Raw genomic sequence first — 19,482 nt, forward strand, 5'->3', positions numbered from 1 at the left:
CTGGACATACAGAAACACGTGCGCCTCTTTTGCTTTTTATATATATAGATGAAAAAAAAATTGAATTTTACTGTTAGTATTGAAAAAGAAAGATGTAACACTAGGTATTATAATGTTTCAATGTTATGGACAAAAACATTATTTTGATAAACCTACCAACAATGGGTATTATCTTAGTAGATTAAAATAAAACGAAAACAATTAATACTCAATGTAATAAAGTTACATAAAGAGTGCTTTTATATAACGTTATTAACTTCATTTAATTCTTCTGTTATTAGAAAAGTAATATAATGCTTTTTTAAATTCTTAATAACACAGGAATTAAAGTCAACTTGCCAATGAATGTGTGCGTGTTTGTGGTAGATTTATTTGCAAGGCTTACTTAAACATATATATATGTAAGAATTACAAAAAAAAAAAGGGAAAAAGAACTCGGCCATCTGCAGCTGGTCAACTGACAGAGTAAATAATTAAATTAATTGAGTCAAGCACCTGCCAGGTAAAAGGATTGTTCAATGAAATTTACACGTACAGCCACTGAAGGACGATTTTATTTTGTAAAGGTTCCCATAATAAGTACTTTATAAGCTGCTTATAATAATCATAGCGAGACGTGTCACTTTTTAATAATGACAAACTGATAACATTAAGAAAAGAAAACGAAAGAGTGAGTTGGTGGTGGGGGATCGACTTAAGATGAGTAATGTAACCAATACAGTATTTAAAAAAAAAATCTAATAATTTCTATTTATTGAATATACATTTTATAACTATTTAAATAACTTCATAATAATCAGTTTCTTCTCAGATATTGGTTAGTGAAGTGTATTTATAGATAGGATTGAAAATGTACTGCCCTGTACAAGGACTGAACTCGCATCCTTCATAGTATGACACGTTTGTGTTTAATAGATAATCCTTCCCCTATTCTTCTTGTTCCATTTCCTCTTCATATACACTTGTTATATTATCTTCAGTAGTGATCAGACTGCCCTGTACAGGAATTAAATTCGCGTTCTTCAGATTATAAGACTTTCGGCAGATTTGTATTTAAGTGCCCCATAGATCGGGGATTTCCAAAAGTGAAAAAAAACAAAACAAGCACACCGTCCGACTGATGTATAGGAAAAATGGCTTCTCTAAAAGAAAGATTTTCTCTCAAATTTGGTCCCTCTTAACAAAAAGATAAGTCGTTAGATATTTGTTGAAAAAATTTAACATTGGACCACGTGCTAAAACCTTTATTGTGTCACCGAATGAAATCAAGGATCCAAGTGAAATTAGAGAAGAGGTGATCACATTTATAAATTTATTGCCTCAATTAGATGAACCCTATCCTATTTTACAATGGCTAGTTTGTCGTTGTCTAATGAAAAATGAAGCTTTTTGTGATGTATGCAGTAATCCTGCGACATTACATAATTTTAAAAAGGTATAGATGGTTATCGTTGGCATTGTAGAAAAGACAATACATCAGTGTGCGAAAAGATTCATTCTATGCTGGAAGCCGCTTGCCATTAAAGAAGCTTGTTCTTCTAATATAAATGTTGGCCCATGATGCCCCTCAAGTAGATATCATACGAGAAATATATATGGCCGAACATACCATTGTTGATTGGTGTAATTTTTTTCGGGAGGTATGAGGACAATGGCTGGAAAGAAATAATCCACAACTCATAGGTGGGAAAGATGATACAGGAAACAGAATCGAAGTGAAAATAGATGAAACCAAATATTTCCACAAAAAATATCGAGGCCACTGGAAGGAAGGTCATTGGGTTTTTGGTGGCGTTCAAAGGTCGAAGTACCTGACTGAAGTGCCAATACACTTCTACCTTTAATCCAAAAATGGATTTTGCCAGGAAGCAGAATCATGGAGTGCATACTTTGGTATTGAAAACATAGCAGCTGGTGACTATGAACACCAAATAATTGTACATCAAGAATATTTCGTTGATCGAGAAAATCCAGCTATACACACCCAAAAATTGAAGGGCTGTGGATGCATGCCAAGTGCAAGCTTAGGCGTCACTGTGTGGGACAAGCAATGAGCTGTTTCTGTCTTATTTAAATGAATTTTTGTGGAGAAGGAATTTTAAAACTAAATTTTTAAATAATTTTTTGTTTGTATTTCCGAAATATATCGTTTTTAGCTTATTGAAAAAATATCTTAAAAGAAAAGTCATTTAAAAAGAGGATTTATTTGTATAACAATTTTTTTTTTAGTTCATTGAAAAAATATATATCTATATATATATATATATATATATATATATATATATAAAAATTAAATTTCTTATTTATTACTTATACTTTTATCTTTTGTAAAATTAAAAATTCATTAAAAACAAGTATACAAATATATTTTGTATATCCATTTTTATGATTGCGAACTGTTGTCCGAAACGTGGTGAAAACCTTGTTTTAGAGAAAATCAATTTGATATAACATTGCTAAAAAGTTGGTTCAAATTTTTGCGCTTTTTGAAATCCTCGAACTATGAGGCACTGAGATACAAATCTGCCAGACATTCTCCCATTACTTGTTGTGTTTCCTTTATTGGCACCTGTTACGTCATGTCCAGCAGCAATGGACAAATGTGTGCATCTCCTCATTACGGTTATTGAGTGATTTTATAAGAGCAAAATTAAAAAATTTTGTGTTGACCTAAAAATGTAAATTGTGTATTTGTCAGAATTTAAATCAATCGCTATTTTTTTTATAAGCACACATCAAACTTTACATAGTTTTCTATTCAATGACCCCCCCCCCCAAAAAAAAACAAACAAACAAAAAAAAAACGCTGGTCGATTCATTTAATTCTATTTAAATCAACTCATATGATAACAAAGATAATTTAGTAGAAAATTTGCTATTTTAAAGCTAAACATTTTAAAAAAGTATGGTTTTTTTTTCAGTTTTGGAAGTTAAACTGATTCTGCCAATAATAATTGATACTAAAGTAATTGAAGAATTTGATTTTATGAAGGAGGAAAACAGTCTAGAGGAAGAAAGTTCCATGAACCCACAGTTCTTGGAAATAATCTACTGGAATAGGAAGATGTATTACAGAGATACCTGAACAGCAAATTGATGAAGACAACTAGACTAATAAGTCAAATGAGCTGGAACAAAGGAGCCAAAAAAAAAAAAAAATCGGACAATTCTGAAGAACGTATGACATAATAGTGCTTATATTTAGAAGAGGCTGAGATGGGCAACATCACATCCGAGAGAAAGAGGATGCAGAGAAGTGAGAAGCGTGTGGGGGCCAACCAAATTAGAGATATGCTTCTGAACCTCATCAAGAACTCTCAAATAGAAGAGATTCCCTAGCCCAAATAGAACAACGGTACTCCATACAATGTCTGATAGCAGATCTGTAGAAGTAGAGAATAGTTTCTTGCATAAAAAAGTGTTAGGAGTAATGGATCTAATGTATGAACTTCATTGTATGAAGTATGAACTTATTTTTACATAAGTAATTTTGTTTTATCATATTTTCTCTAACAGATGTTTATTATCTCAAAAGAATATTAATATTAACAGTATATTATATATATGTATAGTGGTTGATGGGAACTAACTCCCATACTTACAAAGCTATTTGAAATGTTGCCATGAGGAGAAATGCTTTCCAACACCCTGGAAAACTTCATCAATCTGGCCTGCATTTAAAAATTCTGGAGAGCAGTCATCTCCCTCTCAGTACAGACCACTCAGTCTCCTGTGTTTTAGTTGCTGGAATCTGTGATAAATATAGAGAAGTGGTCAACTACCTCAGCAGAAATAACTTGCTCAGTGATATGTAATATGATTTCTGTTCTGCTAGATTTACAGCTGATGTGTTAACTGTAATATTACACAGGATTAACGACTCTCTCAACAAGAGCTTCGTTTCTAGAGCACTAGCTCTTGATATATCAAAGGTTTTTGATAGGATATAGATTTCTAGCTATGGAAAGCTGGAAATGTCCTTAATTATTAAATCCTTTCTCTCTGATAGACTTATAAAAGTTGTTGTTGATGATTAGAAACTCATATTATCAATGCTAGCGTTCCTCAGGGCTCCATCCTAGGCCCAACTCTCTTCTTAATCTTCATCAATGATCTCCCGAATCACATTCTTAGATCATTTGTAGACATATATGTAGACGACACCATAATTTATGGCAACACTTCAAAGACTGAAAACGATCAAAATTTTTCTGATTCTCTCTCTAGTGCAACGGGGGAAAAGGTGGCTGGTTAATTTTAATACATCTAAAACCAAGCTTCTTTCTTTACATCATAATCGCTCGTACCCTCATTTGGCTGCAATTGAAATGAATGAGTTTCGTCTTTGGTAAGCACCATGTCTTGATAAGCGCCTGAAACTGATCTTCCCTCCCTTAAACTGACCTTGTATCGTATTCAATTCTTCAAGGGATTTTTTCTGACTAGAAATAATAAAACGCTTATCTGTTGGTGATTGTGTTTATTCCCTGACAATTTTCCAAAGCTCATTACTGAGTGAAAAATGTCTTTTCAACCTTTTTCTTTTTTATTAAAACAAGCAAAGTCAAATTATTTAAACAATAAAAGTTTAATAGAACAATATACTCTTTTTTTTTAACGAAGGCTGTTTAAAAAAATAAAACGGAAGAAATTTGAATGTTTATACCTTCAAATCTCAACATAAGATTCGCTGCATATTTAGAATTGCTTATTAAAAAATCTTTATGATGTATGTGTCGTCACGGAATGAAGATGTAATATTCCAAAAATCACATGGGTTTGGCTAGTAACTTTTCTATTTGGCTAGTAAACGAAAATATTTAATTGTCAAAAGTCAACTAAAAATAAATTTGCATCTAATTACTGACTATGCCACTTGAATGAGCTGAAGAGAACCAATATCTTAATGCGATGTGATTGTAATAGTACACATTTTACAAAATAAATTCATATGGGGAAAAGTACTTTTTTCATCACTTTTATTAATTATTTTTTTAAAGACCAAATTCATTTTCAGGTGTTTTATCTGTCTGTATGTGAGTGTATACTAGTGATGGGATGATTCCCAACATTCTTCACGATTCCGATACAATTGACAATTGTTCTAAATTCCCGATTCGGATTCTTTAAAAATCCCTAAATATTTAGCTATAGAGCTGTTGGCTATTTATTTTTTTTTTTTGCTTGCTTTTTCTTAATTTTCGAATCATAAAAATCCATGCTATATGTGCATATATTATCGTTTTATGGTTAGTACCAACAATGAAAAATGAAGTTTTAAACAAAAATAATTTAAAGAATCAATTTTGGCATTAGAAAATATGAACAAGTTTTTCTATTTCCAATATTCAAGCATATTTTATGTTTTCCAATTGAGATTAATGGTCTTAACTAGTGAACTAGCATATATATATTATATTATATATGTATGCATACACAAGAGTACACAAAGTTTCTAGTACACTAAAATAAACCGTTGATCCAAACATTTATGATGTAATGTTAAGTTTCATATTGAAGATGACATGTAACATATATTTTTCTCTTTTTTATAGGCTTATTTACAAGAAGGTACGGCATTACTCCAGCTTGGTAACCATGGTGATGCTATGGCTTCTTTTGCTTCGGGGCTGGCTCAGGAATCTTCTAATAATGAGTTGGTATCAGCACTTATTGATACCGCTCTCCAATCTCCCTTGAAAGGTAATAATTCTTTTAACATTATGACATTTTCCATCATGATTTCCTATCATTTTATAATATTGTAATTAAGATCTCATTATTTTAATACCATTAAAAAATGTTCTGAATCTAATTTTGAAAAAGAAAAAAAAACAAAAAAAAAACTTTCAAATGTAAACAACGTTTTAGGCAAAGTTAAGCTTTAATGATCTCTAAATATATAATATTTTTTTTTAATAAAATGGCTGACTAACAAACTAAACATAAAGAAACGATGAGACATTTTTATTTCATTTTTTAATATTGCCACCCGGACGGTTTAGAAGGGTATGTTTTTTTTTAAATTTTATTTTATCATTGACAGTTTTAAACAATGAAAATGTAAAGTATAAAAAATATTGTCCTGAAAAAGACAATTGATTTAAAGGTATGGATTATTGTTGCCACATCTGGGTAGGAGTTGCTAGAAAACTTATCCTGCCTTGACAGAGTTCAAAGTAGACTTTGTGACCTAGTGGGGGACGCCCTTTTCTCTTCCCTGCAGCCTCTTTCGCACAGAGGAGATGTTGCCAACCTGTCTCTGCTTTATCATTATTTTCATGGCAAGTGCTCGTCTGAGCTCCAATCTATGCCCCCCCTGCCAAACTTTCATGAGAAACACTCCTCCAGCCTGAAAACACTATCAATAATACCCCCCAAACTTTATCCGTGCCTAAACCTAAACGTAGATTCCATGAACAAAGCTTCTTTCTCAGAACTGCACACTTGTGGAACTTTCTTCCGTTTGCCTGCTTTCCAGCTGATTACAATTTGGTCATCTTCAAGTTTAATGTAAACAAGTTCTTAATCTAATTTACTAAATTTACACTACTAACGATTCCTATGATATTGTCTTGTTAACTACTGTACACTCTTTACCCCTTATCCTCAAGTGGCCTTTGGGCCTTGATAAATGGTGACTTCTATGTAAAAAAAAAAAAAAAGGTAAACGTGGAACATGGGAGCAGAGCAAATGCATGAGGAGTAAATTCTTAATATGGATAGTTTGCTTCATCTTTTGAGATTAAAAACATCTTGAATGATATTTATCTTTTGGAGAATATGGATGCTGGTTGGTTTGTAAATCGATATTTCTTTGCCCAAGGAGACCATAAAAAAGTTTATTGCATTATCTAGACGATCACTGACAGTTCAAAGGTTAAAGATCAATATCTTTATTCACATATGCATCTACTAGGAAGAAGGCAATCTCTTCATATATACATATATTCTTGTGTATATATATTATGTCTGTAGGGTGTTAAGTGTTGAGCTATTCTATAAAACAAAGATGGCGGTAGTAAATCCAGTTGGCAAAAGATCAATGCAGTTATGATCTCTAGTGTTGAGTGATTCTGTAGAACAAAGATGGCGACAGTAGATTCAGTCAGTGAAGAATCAATGCAGTCCCGATCAGCAGTGGTTCAGTTGTGTCAAGACGGAGATTGTCAGTGAACTGACTGGAATCCAAAATTCAATATTTTTCTAATAAGGTCGGAGGCTTCTCCTTGATTGATTGTAGTTATTAATAAGATCGTCCAAATCCACATTTAGCAAAAACATTTGAACATAGGGTTCTTTGGATGACTTGATTTCAAGATGATGGACCAAAAATATTTCCCAAAGTTTGATTTCAGACTTTTATTTGGATGAGGCAACATGTCTTGAGGTGGCAGAAAAATCGATGAAAGATTGAGTTCTGAAAGATTAGAACTGTTGTTGGGTGAAAAACTAATGGAAATTATTTTTTGAGGGTGAGAATTTATTAGCAAAATCATCTGAGGGCCTGCTGATGTTTTGTCATGTAAGTGTCATGTGATACTCGAAATTTCAGAGGGTTTTTGGTGATACCTTTCGAAAAAAAAAAGTTTGGGATGGATCACCTTAAGGATAGAGGTTCATACATGCATAAAATATTTCACATTGAAGCTTGAGATACTGTCATCTAAGATGATTAAGTCTTTTTCGTCTGTTCAAGTGGAAGTACATCAGGTTTTTGTACTGTATCCATTGTTTTCAGTTGCACCTTAGAAGCATTGTCCAAGAATTGTTTTGTATGGGTTGTCCAAGCGAGATACTATATGCACAAGATTTAATACTCAAAACAATTAAAAGACTACTTGTTAAGTTATAGACTTTGAGGACTGCTATAGAAAGTAAAGACCTAAATGATGATTTGTGGTTGTAGTGTTGAAAAACTCCCAGGAAAATGAAAGTTCCCCAGCTCAGTTTGCAGAAGGAGAGTCGGGTTCAACTTAATTTTTTGTGATATTTGAAAGCATTGTGTACCCAAAAGTAAAGGGAATTATTGGTAGGTTGAGAGATAACCAGTTTATGTAGAAAATGTAGTATCAATATTTCCCATTAGTATCCCATGTTATCGTACAGTGCAAGCTTAAAAAAATAAATGATAAAATTGGATTTTCAATAATTTTTAAGGTAAAAAATTCTTTCTTCCTCAAATAATTGTCTAAAGAAAATAAACCATAATTGTGTGAATAATTGAGAATCGAGTGACAAGAACTTTATTTTTATTCAACTTAATCAAACATTGACATTATGCTTAAAAATAATAATAAAAAAACAAAACTCTGATCTTCTTATATCTTCATATCACCAAGCTCAAGGTAATCTTTGGTTGTTCCTTGTATGTTGTTCACAGTAAGAGCTTGTCTTTTTACTACAACAAAAAAGCACTTTCCATTCTTCCTCCATATGCTTAGCATTAGGCGGAATTTCCAAGCTTCTTTGTAAAGGCTTTCTGTAGGTGGAACACATTACTGTGTGACTGCTCCCTGTGGATTTACAACTGGGTCATCTTCAAATCCAATGTCAAAAATTCTTGTCATAAACCGCCTTATAAGTAATTAAACATAGTTTATATAACTGACCAAGGTTAGTACTCCTATAGTGTTCCTCACAGCATAATCACGTTGACACACCGGTTCCCGTTTGATCACCAAAGTTAAGCAACGTTGAGCCTGGTCAGTGAATGACCATTTTTGAATTTCAGGTACTGTATATGCTCTCTACTTATCTCTGCATTGTTTTCACTCATCCTGGACTTCTCTTTGCCACTGGACTCAAGCAGTGCCGATTCAGGAGTGTGGTTGTTGATCGTGTAACCCTTGCTTCACAATTTCATATGCAGCTACTCTTACAGAGGGTTTTCCATTGTCTTTCGAGACTGAACAGAGGCTTCCAGTGTTCCTTATCTTTTTCGGCTGCTCATCTCAAGTGGCTCTTGGCTTTCATAAGGGGCGACCCAAATAGTTAAAAAGAAGATTACTTTGTCAACAAGCTTAAAGAGATGAAGCAAAATTGCAAAATTGTGTTGTATAAGCATAAACAGTCAAGGTTATAGGAGTGTTACTTTTATAAATAAAGTAAAAATTAAAGAATTGTGTTTTATGTGCTTTTGTGTACAAAGTAAATAACATCATTATTATCAATACCTTGACTTCTATTTATTAAATTTATCCACTCTTTGAGCCAGAAGTTATAAGATTCTAAATGCAATGAAGCAATTGTCTACATGTTTAGATCACATCACATGAATGCTTTTCAAAATATCTTATTCATAAATCACACTAAAATAACTTTCATAATTTTCTATCTTTTTTTTTTTTAACAAAACATTTCCTTTACTTGCCCTTACTGACATTTCTCTGCGATGGCAATTTTTCAGCTAATTCCTCTTTTCCTTTTTCAATTATTCTTGTGTCGATCTTATTTTGCTAAATGTACATGATGTCTGATTTCCTTCCTTGTGAGACGACTGTACTCCACTTTTTCTTGACCTGACTTATTATTCTTCAAGCAAAAACTTGTTCACTTTCATCTTCAAATACACTAACATTTCTTTTTCTTTTTATTTGTAATTTCAGTGCAATACAAAAAGAAAAGTGTAGAGAAGAAAAATAGTATTCTTAACAAAACAATTTCGTTGCTTCTTATATATATTTGAGTTCACATAAAAAATATTTTCAAGTACGAGGGGCGTTCCAAAAGTAAAGCCTCCTATTTTTTAAAACTCAGAAAGTTAAAGAGCTAAAGAAATAGGAGTGGTACCATAAAAACGAGCAACCATTTGTGCTCCAGAACTAATTTTCCTACGTAGTCACCACCATTCTCAATGCACTTTTCTCAGGAATTCAATGATGCATCTCTGCTTCTGACATAAGTTTATGACAGGGGTCGTTTCTTTTTTAGTTTCACACGATCAATATCTGCAACAGAGAGATGAAACTTTCAGGTCATGAATACATGTGTTCGGTTACCATAACAATGCAATTTGAAATTCCCTCTGAATAAAAAATAAGAGGCATTATTTTTGGAATGCCACTTGTGTGTGTATGTATATATGTGTGTGTGTGTGTATATATATATCCCTTATAATATCATCTAAATTTAAAAACAAAAAAAAAACAAGTTATGTTCCCAGCTCCAGAGCTCCTTTTCTCTTTCCAGCTTCAAGTAACTAGTGTGTGTGTATATATATATATATATATATATATATATATATATATATATATATATATATATAGGGTGTCCGTAAAGTTACTATACAGTCTTACAAGTTCTATTAATACAAATATAATACAATAAAACAAGACTGTATAGTAACTTTACAGACACCCTGTATATATATATATATATATATATATATATATATATATATATATAGTACCGTTTCGCTGTTTCACAGCTCATCAGTGTGGCTAAATCTTATATATATATATATATATATATATATATATATATATATATATATATAAAACAATTAAAGACTGTATAATTAACAAGAGTTTATTGTTTGACAGGATACTCGAAAAGAAATGTTAAGATTTTTTTAATCCAGAGAGCTCGGCCATATGTCACTAGGACTGAATGCAATTTGAACACCTCTGATAGAGAGAGAAAACCTTGAATAACAACATAGGTTTAACATTAACAGAAACCATCTAAGAATTGTCCTAGTGACATATGGCCGAGTGGTCCTAGACGTTGTATCAAAGTTTACAGTTACCCAAAGATACTGAGTTCAATCCTGAACGAAGACAGTAAAAAAGTAACATTCAAAACAGAGAATCAGCAACTATGTCCCAGAGCCTAGCTGGAGTCCGAACACGGTACCCCCGTAAAATAATAAAGGGTTGGGTTCGAGACTCCTAACAAACGGTTCCCCAGTTCGATACAAAACATCTGATGAGGGCAAAACGGCCGAAATGTTGTGACGATAACAACCAAGATGAGGAAGTCAGTCCGACAATCTCAATCAATTTCCAATATTTAGTTTTTATAATTTTGAGGTTTTTAAAAATCGCCTCATGTTTTGAAGTTGATTAAATTGTATATGTTTGTGTGGTTATCGAGTGTTAAAAGATGTTAGGTATATATATTTTTTTACTTATGCATGTATATTAACATGCTGAATTGTTAAAAATAAGTTGCCAGTATTTATGAAATATTAGGATAATTTTAAAGTTACTAGTATTTAATTTTCTGTTTTTGAGCAATTATTATATTTGTATTTGTTTTTTAGCATTATTGCCTCTTGTAGAGAAATGTTGTTGTTTTTTTATGTTAGAATGTATTCTCAGAATCCACCAATCAATTATTTTACCACAGTAATCTTTAAAAAATATATTCCAGTTAAATTTAAGCTTTACAGCATCTGTTATTAATTTGTTTAATGAAAGTATGCAATAGTTACAAAACACTATCCCTTCCTCGTATTTGTTCCTTGCGATGCCATATTGTAATGATCTGAAATGTTCGCTTAGAATGATCTAATTTTGAAATAAGAGAATTAGTGGGGAACCAATCAAAAGTAGTGGACTTTCCCGAGGGAGACTTTATTATTTTTTGATTTTACTATGGGGAAGATAATAGTATATCTGTATGTATGAGCCAGTTATGTCTGATGTAAGTATAGAATCTGTGGAATGTGTAGATTTCCTTCCGGTGTCAACTAGTAGCAGTGGTAGGTATAAATATTTAGATGGAAAAATAGGTACCTCTTCCTATAACGATGTTGCGATTATGATGGTGTTGCTCTTAGGATGTAATGTAGTATTTTATTAACACAAATGTGTCTGCAAGCTACAAAGGATAGTGGCTATTAGCCTAGCTGCATTGAATTTGTATGTAGCATCTGTTGTTGCAAACCTACGATACATTTTTCCAGAGGGAAATTCCTTTGGCTACTTTATTAATATAAATGCACTATATTTTCTATTAGGTGTATCACAGTTTAATTGTTATATGAGGACGGTTCCTGAGAAGGGGGTAAAATCTGTTATTTTGTTCATGCTAAATCTTCAGAGCCTCGGAAATCAGAAAAGGTTTAAAGGAACGAAAGACAAATTTCATCCCAGAGACAGTTCGTCTATGACAAAACTGTTTTTAAGTACAAGAATTTATACTAGCAGGACCTGTGGAATTTTACGCAATGGGAAATATATTGAATCAACAAATATGTTTTGATAAACCTGATATTTTTCTGGATAGTGCAAAAAATTACTTTTTAGCAAAGAAAAACCAATAATATATAACAAATGAGTTTATTAACATTTCTATGAAAATATTGTCCATTGTATTTTAAATATAGAACTGACCCAGATGAGATAAATTAAGTACTAAAAAATATTCAGAAAGTAATATTGTGCTACATAGTTCAATGCAAATAATAAAATTACATTGTAAAAGACAATCTTTAATTTACTCTTTTAGTCCAGCACTTCTTGACAGAACATTTTTTTTTTGCCCTATTTTTTTTAATGTGCCTTTTTTTTACATAGCATTTCACTTTCTTTGGTAAAGAACTGCTGCACATTGAAATTCCTTCTGGCACCATTACAACAATAGTCATATCTTATAACTATATTTGAAAACGAGGTTACATCAAAGGGAGGTTACTCTCATATTCTTGCCATCTAAACTCCAGTCTTGCCAATAAAAATACCATACCCTGAACCATACCCTGCCCACCAGATTAGTATGCACGAGCCAAACGACACTGCAACCACCAAATTTTGTTGTTCATTCATAGTATTTGTGTGTAGGAATCCTGACAACGATTATCAAAGTTACATTTCAGGCAAATTTTGTGACAACTCCACCCCCCCACTCACAAAATAGGGTGCCTATTCTGAAAGTCGTTCTAAACATAGGGAGGTTGAGGGTGTCCATTTTGAAAGTCGTTTTTAATAAGAGGAGATTGGGAGTGTCTATTCTGAAAGTCGTTCTTAACATGAGGAGATTGGGGGTTGGGCAACAACAACAGCCGTACTTTAGTTTTTTACGCAGGTAGAGGGGAGCATGCTACTAACGGGCAACGCTGGTTAAGAAGTCCTGCTAGTTCTTTTAATGTTCTATCGTAGGAAAGAAGTCTTTTCATAGATATAATGGATTTAGAATATTTGATAAAAAAAAGACGATCCGTAATAGCAATGCCAGTTACTGTAAGCAATCTGTAATACAATGAGATATTAATTTGTATGGAATAAAATTTTGAGAAACAATGTGCAGAATGAATGGATGCATCTTATTTTAGATGCATCCAAGCATATTTAAAAGGCACGCTGTCTGTTAGTCTGCCATTTTAAGTTTAAAATAACATCTTTGGCCTGTCAAACTCTAAATTTGAAAAATTGTTCATTTTCGACAATAGGATTATATCTTTGATTAATATTTACATTTGATTTGTGTAAATTGATCTGATTTAATTTTTTTTTTTTTTTTTAATCTGCCCCAGAGCAAAATCAAAAGCCGTGTAGATAGTATAATTGTTATTGATGCAGACTGTGGATTTGGCAAGCCAAGTTAATCTTGACAGATTTGTTGCATTCGCTTATACAAAAGTATTCTTAGGAAGACTATCAATGTACACTTTTTTTTTTCAAGTATAAATGAATGAAATTATGTCTAAAAAATTGTTTACAATAAAAAATGGTATTTGGAAAAAAATTTAGACTTAGTACTAAATGCTGTTAAAACAAGTTGATGAATAGGTAAAAAATTATTTTAGAATTATATTTCAAAATTTAAAAATTAAATAGAAAATTTAAATTTACTGTTTTTTGTTGTTAATTATGTGTTTATACTCTAATTACCAGAATCCGTTTGAGAATTAGATATGATATAAAATAATGAAGTTTTCAAAGCAGCAATAATGGCAATAAATTTCCTGATCTATGTTAAGAAACGGATAATGTTGCATTGTCTCTTGCCGATTATCTGAACAGTGACTGATTACATAAATAGCTGAAGTATTACTCTATTGATGACACATAGCAGTAGCTTGTTCTCTTTTTCATATTTGTTAAGAAACAATGTCTATTATAATGCATGTTCATTTACATCTAGTAAAAGTAATTAATAATGAAGCCTTTTGGGGTTGAACAACGCTTGTAGGTTTTTTATTTACAATATACATATATACATATTGATGTTACATAATATCTGTGGATCTTCTCCAACCCATGCACCATAAGGTGAAGGTAAATCTGTCCAAACATCATCGCTCTACATCACAGTTCCTTTCCTGTCTCTAATCGGACGTCGTTCGTTTCCTGTCTCTAATCGGACGTCGTTCGTTTCCTGTCTCTAATCGAACATCTTCATTTGACTGTCATTTCTCTCCGGTCCTTATTCGACCATAGGTTCTTTCTAATCTCTGTTCGACCATAGGTTCTTTCTAATCTCTGTTCGACCATTGATCCTTTTCAGTTTCTATTCAACTGTCGGTCCCTTGTGGTCTCTATTTATCTGTCAGTCTTTTTCACCGTAAGTCTGTTCCGATTCTTTTAACCGTCAGTCTGTTCCGATTCTTCTTTTGATCACTGTTCCTTTCCAGTCCTTCTTTTGACCGCCGTTCCATTCCGGTCCTTTTGACTGCCGTTTCATACCATAGATCTACTTTCCCGTTTATCACAACATTGTGATTTTCAAATTCAGTATAAACAAATTCGTGTTGATCCGTCCTGTTAAATATTTTACTATTTACAACCATTGTTACAAATCTGCTGTTTCATCGTTAACTTGACAAACTTAATCCTTAAACTTGAGTGGCATTTGAGTCTTGACAAAAATTGATTTATTAGAAAAAAAAGTACATAAAATTTTAACAGCATTTTTAATGATTGCTCCTTTTGATTGTTTTTTTTTTTACTTGATTTAAAATAATGTTCAGTGTTTTCTATTTCAGAAAAACTCAATCCAGTATTCCAGCAATTGCAAAAGATGAATCTTGACCGCAATGCTTTTGTAATAATTGCTGTTATTGGTCAGGAACTGCTGGCAGCTGGCCATTACAGTGCTTCTGTTACAATGCTTGAGTCTGCATTGTCCATTGGTACAATCAGCATTAAACTTCGAGGCTCAGTTTTTTCGGCATTGAGCCGAGCCTATTGGGGTACTGGAGACATTGACAAGGCTATTGTCTATATGGATGAAGATCTTAATATTATGAAATCGATGGGTAAGTTATCACTGCATATATTTTATGGTAGCTTAAATAAAACTGGAAACTATGTTAGTGTAAATCTATCAAAAATAAAGATTGAAAAAGAAATCATTTGTATACATATTGTATGTTTGTAAGTTACAAAAATATTCTGCCAAATTTTAGGTCCAAAATTCTTCCTAATATTAAAAAATATGTGCAATGTACATATGCCGAAATGAAAATAACGTACACCAAAAATCACGTAAATTGATTAGGTACTTTTATTTTTAATTAAGAAAATCAAATTTTTTGGCTCAGCAAACATCAACGATATTGTGACATTACCTCAAAAACAGGCTGATAACAAGGGAGAGAATTCCAAATAATTTAAATTTGTGCGATTTTAGAAATCTATTCTTAACATGGAAATGCAGGGAAAACTTATATTTGCTTTAAAATGATTTTATTTATAAAAATAAAACTACTTGATTAATTTAAATAATTTTTGGAATATGATTTTTTTCTCTCCATACAGATTTTTCTTTTTGTGTTTTAATATAGGAGGCATTCTGAAAAAGAACATAATTTTATTAAACAACATCAGTGCAGCATCTATGATGACACAAATTGACTCAGAGGATTTTGAGTTCAGCATGTCTGCTTTATTGTGATTGAGATTCACAGTGAAAGCAGTTTGATAAAATGTCGCTCTTTCACATGCACATATGTGGAAATGAATTTACCAGAGTGTTTTATTATCTTATATATTAATACTAGTTTGCTTAAAGATTGAAAGAAGTCTGCATAAAATGTGAATTTAAATAATTAATCTTTAACAATCAATATCTGGTGCTACAAGATCAGGCTGTCTGAAGATATCAGCTTCCTGACTTAAATGCACCAAACATCGATGTTATTGTTTCCTTTCTATTTGCAAAACGCAATCATGTTCTACAGAGTCAAAACTAAAATAAATGTCCTCCACAAAACAACCAAACCAAACTCTATGAATAAATATTTGAAGATATAAAATGTTTCAAGCATTTTTTCTCCAGTTTTACTGGATTCGGCATTAAATAATCAGAAAAGGGTTGATATGCTCTAAAACAACCAAACCAATCAATAAAATATTAAGAAGTATAACAATATTTTTTTTAAGTATATAGGTAATTAATAAGGTTGTTTGCTATTTGTCTGAAACAGTGAAAGAAGAAACAAACAAAAATAAACAAGTGGAAACAAGATTTATTTGTTTCATCTTTTTCATTCTTCTGACCTCTTACCACATTGCAAACAGCCTTATTAAATACCTTTATATTTATTTACTTGCAATGCTTCACAGCTAACTACCATAACCTTTTATGAATATTTAAAAGTTGGTATTTCAAAACTGTCACCAATATAACATGTTTTACAAATTTAGTATCCTTTATATTACAATTATATTGGGATTTTTCTTTTCTGTAAATGGAAAGAATGCTTGTTTTTGGAAAAGGTCCAGTTTCTCTCGAAATATTTTCCACATTACTAACAGTATGTAAAAGATCTATTGTAAAGTAAATAGTTTTTAGGGAAAAACGTTACATGTAGTCTTCAATTATTTATTTTTTTCATCTCTTTTTTTTTCACCATTATAGCTTCTGCCACATTGCAAACAGCCTTATTAAATACTTATATACTTATTTACCAGCAATGCTTCATAGCAAACGACCATATTCTTTAATTAAAAATATTTTTTTAATGTCTGTAGAATGAGAGTTTATGCCTTAACTTATGGTTCGTCATGCTTTTAATATTTCAGGTGATCAAGGGGGTGAATGCCGTGCATATGGAAACTTGGGTTCAGCTTACTTTTCCAAGGGACACTACCGTGAAGCTCTTTCCAACCATAGACACCAGCTTGTTTTAGCTATGAAGCTGAAAGAAAGACCAACTGCCGCTTCTGCCCTAAGTAATCTTGGACATGTATACACGGCCATTGGAGACTATCCAAATGCATTGAACAGTCATAAACAATGTGTGTTGCTGTGCCGACAAAGGTCAGACAAACATGGTGAGGCTCGTGAAATTGGTAATGCTGGCGCAGTCTATTTGGCGATGGGCAGTTTCGATTTGGCAATTAATTGCCATAATGAGCACTTACGGATTGCAAAGTTGTTGAAGAATGCGCATGAAGAAGCAAGAGCCTACAGTAATCTTGGAAGTGCCTACCACTATAGAAGAGACTATGAAAAGGCGATTGCCTTTCATAATCAAGTCTTGAAAATTGCTGAACTGAAGAATGATAAGATCTTGGAAGCAAGAGCCTATGCTGGTCTGGGGCATGCAGCACGATGCAAGTCGGATTACTCTCTAGCAAAGAATTACCATGAAAAGCAGTTAGACAATGCCTTGCAGACGAGAGACCAGGTAGCGGAAGGCCGGGCATGTGCTAACTTAGGTATTATTTACCACCAACTCAATGAATATGAGGTTGCTCTTAAGTTGCACATGATGCACTTAAAGCTTGCTAAGAAACTTGGTGACCGGGCAAGTGAGGGTCGTGCATATGGAAACATCGGTAATGCGTACAGTGCCCTTAGTCAGCATGAGATTGCAATGCGCTTTCATAAACAAGAACTGTTAATCGCTACAGAAGTGAATGACCGTCATTCAGAAATGTCAACTCATGGAAACCTTGCAGTTGCGTACCATTCTTTGGGTATATCAGACAAGGCTCTTCATCATTTTCTTGCTCACCTGAACACTGCACGTGAACTCAAAGACAATGTCAGTGAGGCCCGAGCCTTATGCAATTTAGGCAACTTTTACAGTGTGAAAGAGAATTATTCTGAGGCAATTCCATATTATGAGCAGTTTTTGACCTTGTCGCAAGAATTAAAAGAAAAGGAAAGCGAGGCAAAAGCTTGTTTCAACCTTGGTTACGCGTATTCTCTGTTGGGAAACTATTCAGAAGCATTAGATTACTATGAACAACATTTAAATGTGGCCAAGGAAATGCAAGATAAAATGGAGACAGCTCGTGCCTATTGTAACCTTGGACTTGCACATAAGCATCTCGCTAGTTATGATGATGCGTTAGACTGCCAAAAGAAGGCATTGGCACTAATGAAATCATTAAAGAACATAAAAGGAACGTTTAAGGTACTTGGTAATATTGGAGATGTTCTTTTGAAAACTGATCAGGTTAATGAAGCTGTACAAACTTGCCATCAACAATTGACGTTGGCCAAACAAAGTAAGAATCAAAATCTTATTGCAACTGCTTATGGTGCCCTTGGAATGTCGCACTGTCGATTAGGTAAGTCTCTTTTTCTTATCCGATAAAACCATTTGTATTTAATGTTACTTGAAATGCTTTTGGAGATTTAAAATTTTTATAGTAACTAATTTGTCATTAACACTTTGAACATAGAATTTTTTGCATGTAATTTGATGAAAATCCTCCATAATATTTTTTAGGAAAACTTCTTTTTACAATACAAGGCAAAAGCAGGAATGTAAGTCAGTTATAAGACTGCCTGACAACATAAGAATGAACCAAAACTTCATCTGGGTTTTACCTCTCCATATTGTATGAAGCAATTCCAAAGTTATGCCATGGAAACATTGATTACTCAAAAAGTATTTATCTGATTAGGCTGAAATGTTGTATGATAGTTACTGTTATCAAACAGCATAAGATCCATATATTAAATTGAAAAAAAAAAAAAATTGAAGTTGAAATTCTGTCAAAATTTTGACTTTGAACTTTTCAAGTTCAATCATATAAGATGCAGGACTTCATTGACTACAACATGAGCCAAGTGGTAAGTCTCTATAACAGTAATCATCATACAAAATTTCAGCCTGAATTGTCAATGTTTCAATGGCATAACTTTGGGAATACTTCAAACAATATGGAGAAGTAAAGGCCATACATAACCAAAATTATTGCTGAAAGTGTAACTTTTCGGTTTTCCATAATCGACCTTTAATCTATATATTCCCAAATAAAAACACTTCTAAGTTGGATTATGACTAATATTTTGATCAAATTTGGTGACGATTGGTCCAGTGATGTGAATGTTAAGTTGTTCATAAACAGGTATGGATTCAACCATTTACATAACCTCCTTATAAGAGATAATTAGATTAAAGAATCAATGTGATTAGCATTTATATTGTGACGCATATACATATGGTGATCTGAAAATCTGCCTCTTCATTTTCTATTTGACAATATTAATGGTTCTAAAACTAATCACTCATGTTTAACAGGTTAAGGATCAGTATTTAATAAGTAACTTATATCTGTGTTACTCTAAATA

General features: G+C 32.5%; 1 protein-coding gene across 2 annotated transcripts in view; it reads left to right on the forward strand.

Moving 5' to 3' along the window:
* LOC145262701 (uncharacterized) overlaps positions 1 to 19,482 on the forward strand; it is a 375,299-nt gene that overhangs the window by 305,932 nt on the left and 49,885 nt on the right. For both annotated transcript variants that reach the window (XM_080119829.1, XM_080119836.1), the window contains 3 exons: positions 5,556 to 5,703; positions 14,933 to 15,205; positions 16,974 to 18,473. In XM_080119829.1, coding sequence (XP_079975955.1) covers positions 5,556 to 5,703; positions 14,933 to 15,205; positions 16,974 to 18,473 — 1,921 coding nt within the window. The remainder of the gene's footprint in view (positions 1 to 5,555; positions 5,704 to 14,932; positions 15,206 to 16,973; positions 18,474 to 19,482) is intronic.

The sequence above is a fragment of the Euprymna scolopes genome, chromosome 1 (assembly GCF_053919585.1).
Source record: "Euprymna scolopes isolate OS-2025 chromosome 1, ASM5391958v1, whole genome shotgun sequence".
NCBI lineage: Eukaryota > Metazoa > Mollusca > Cephalopoda > Sepiida > Sepiolidae > Euprymna > Euprymna scolopes.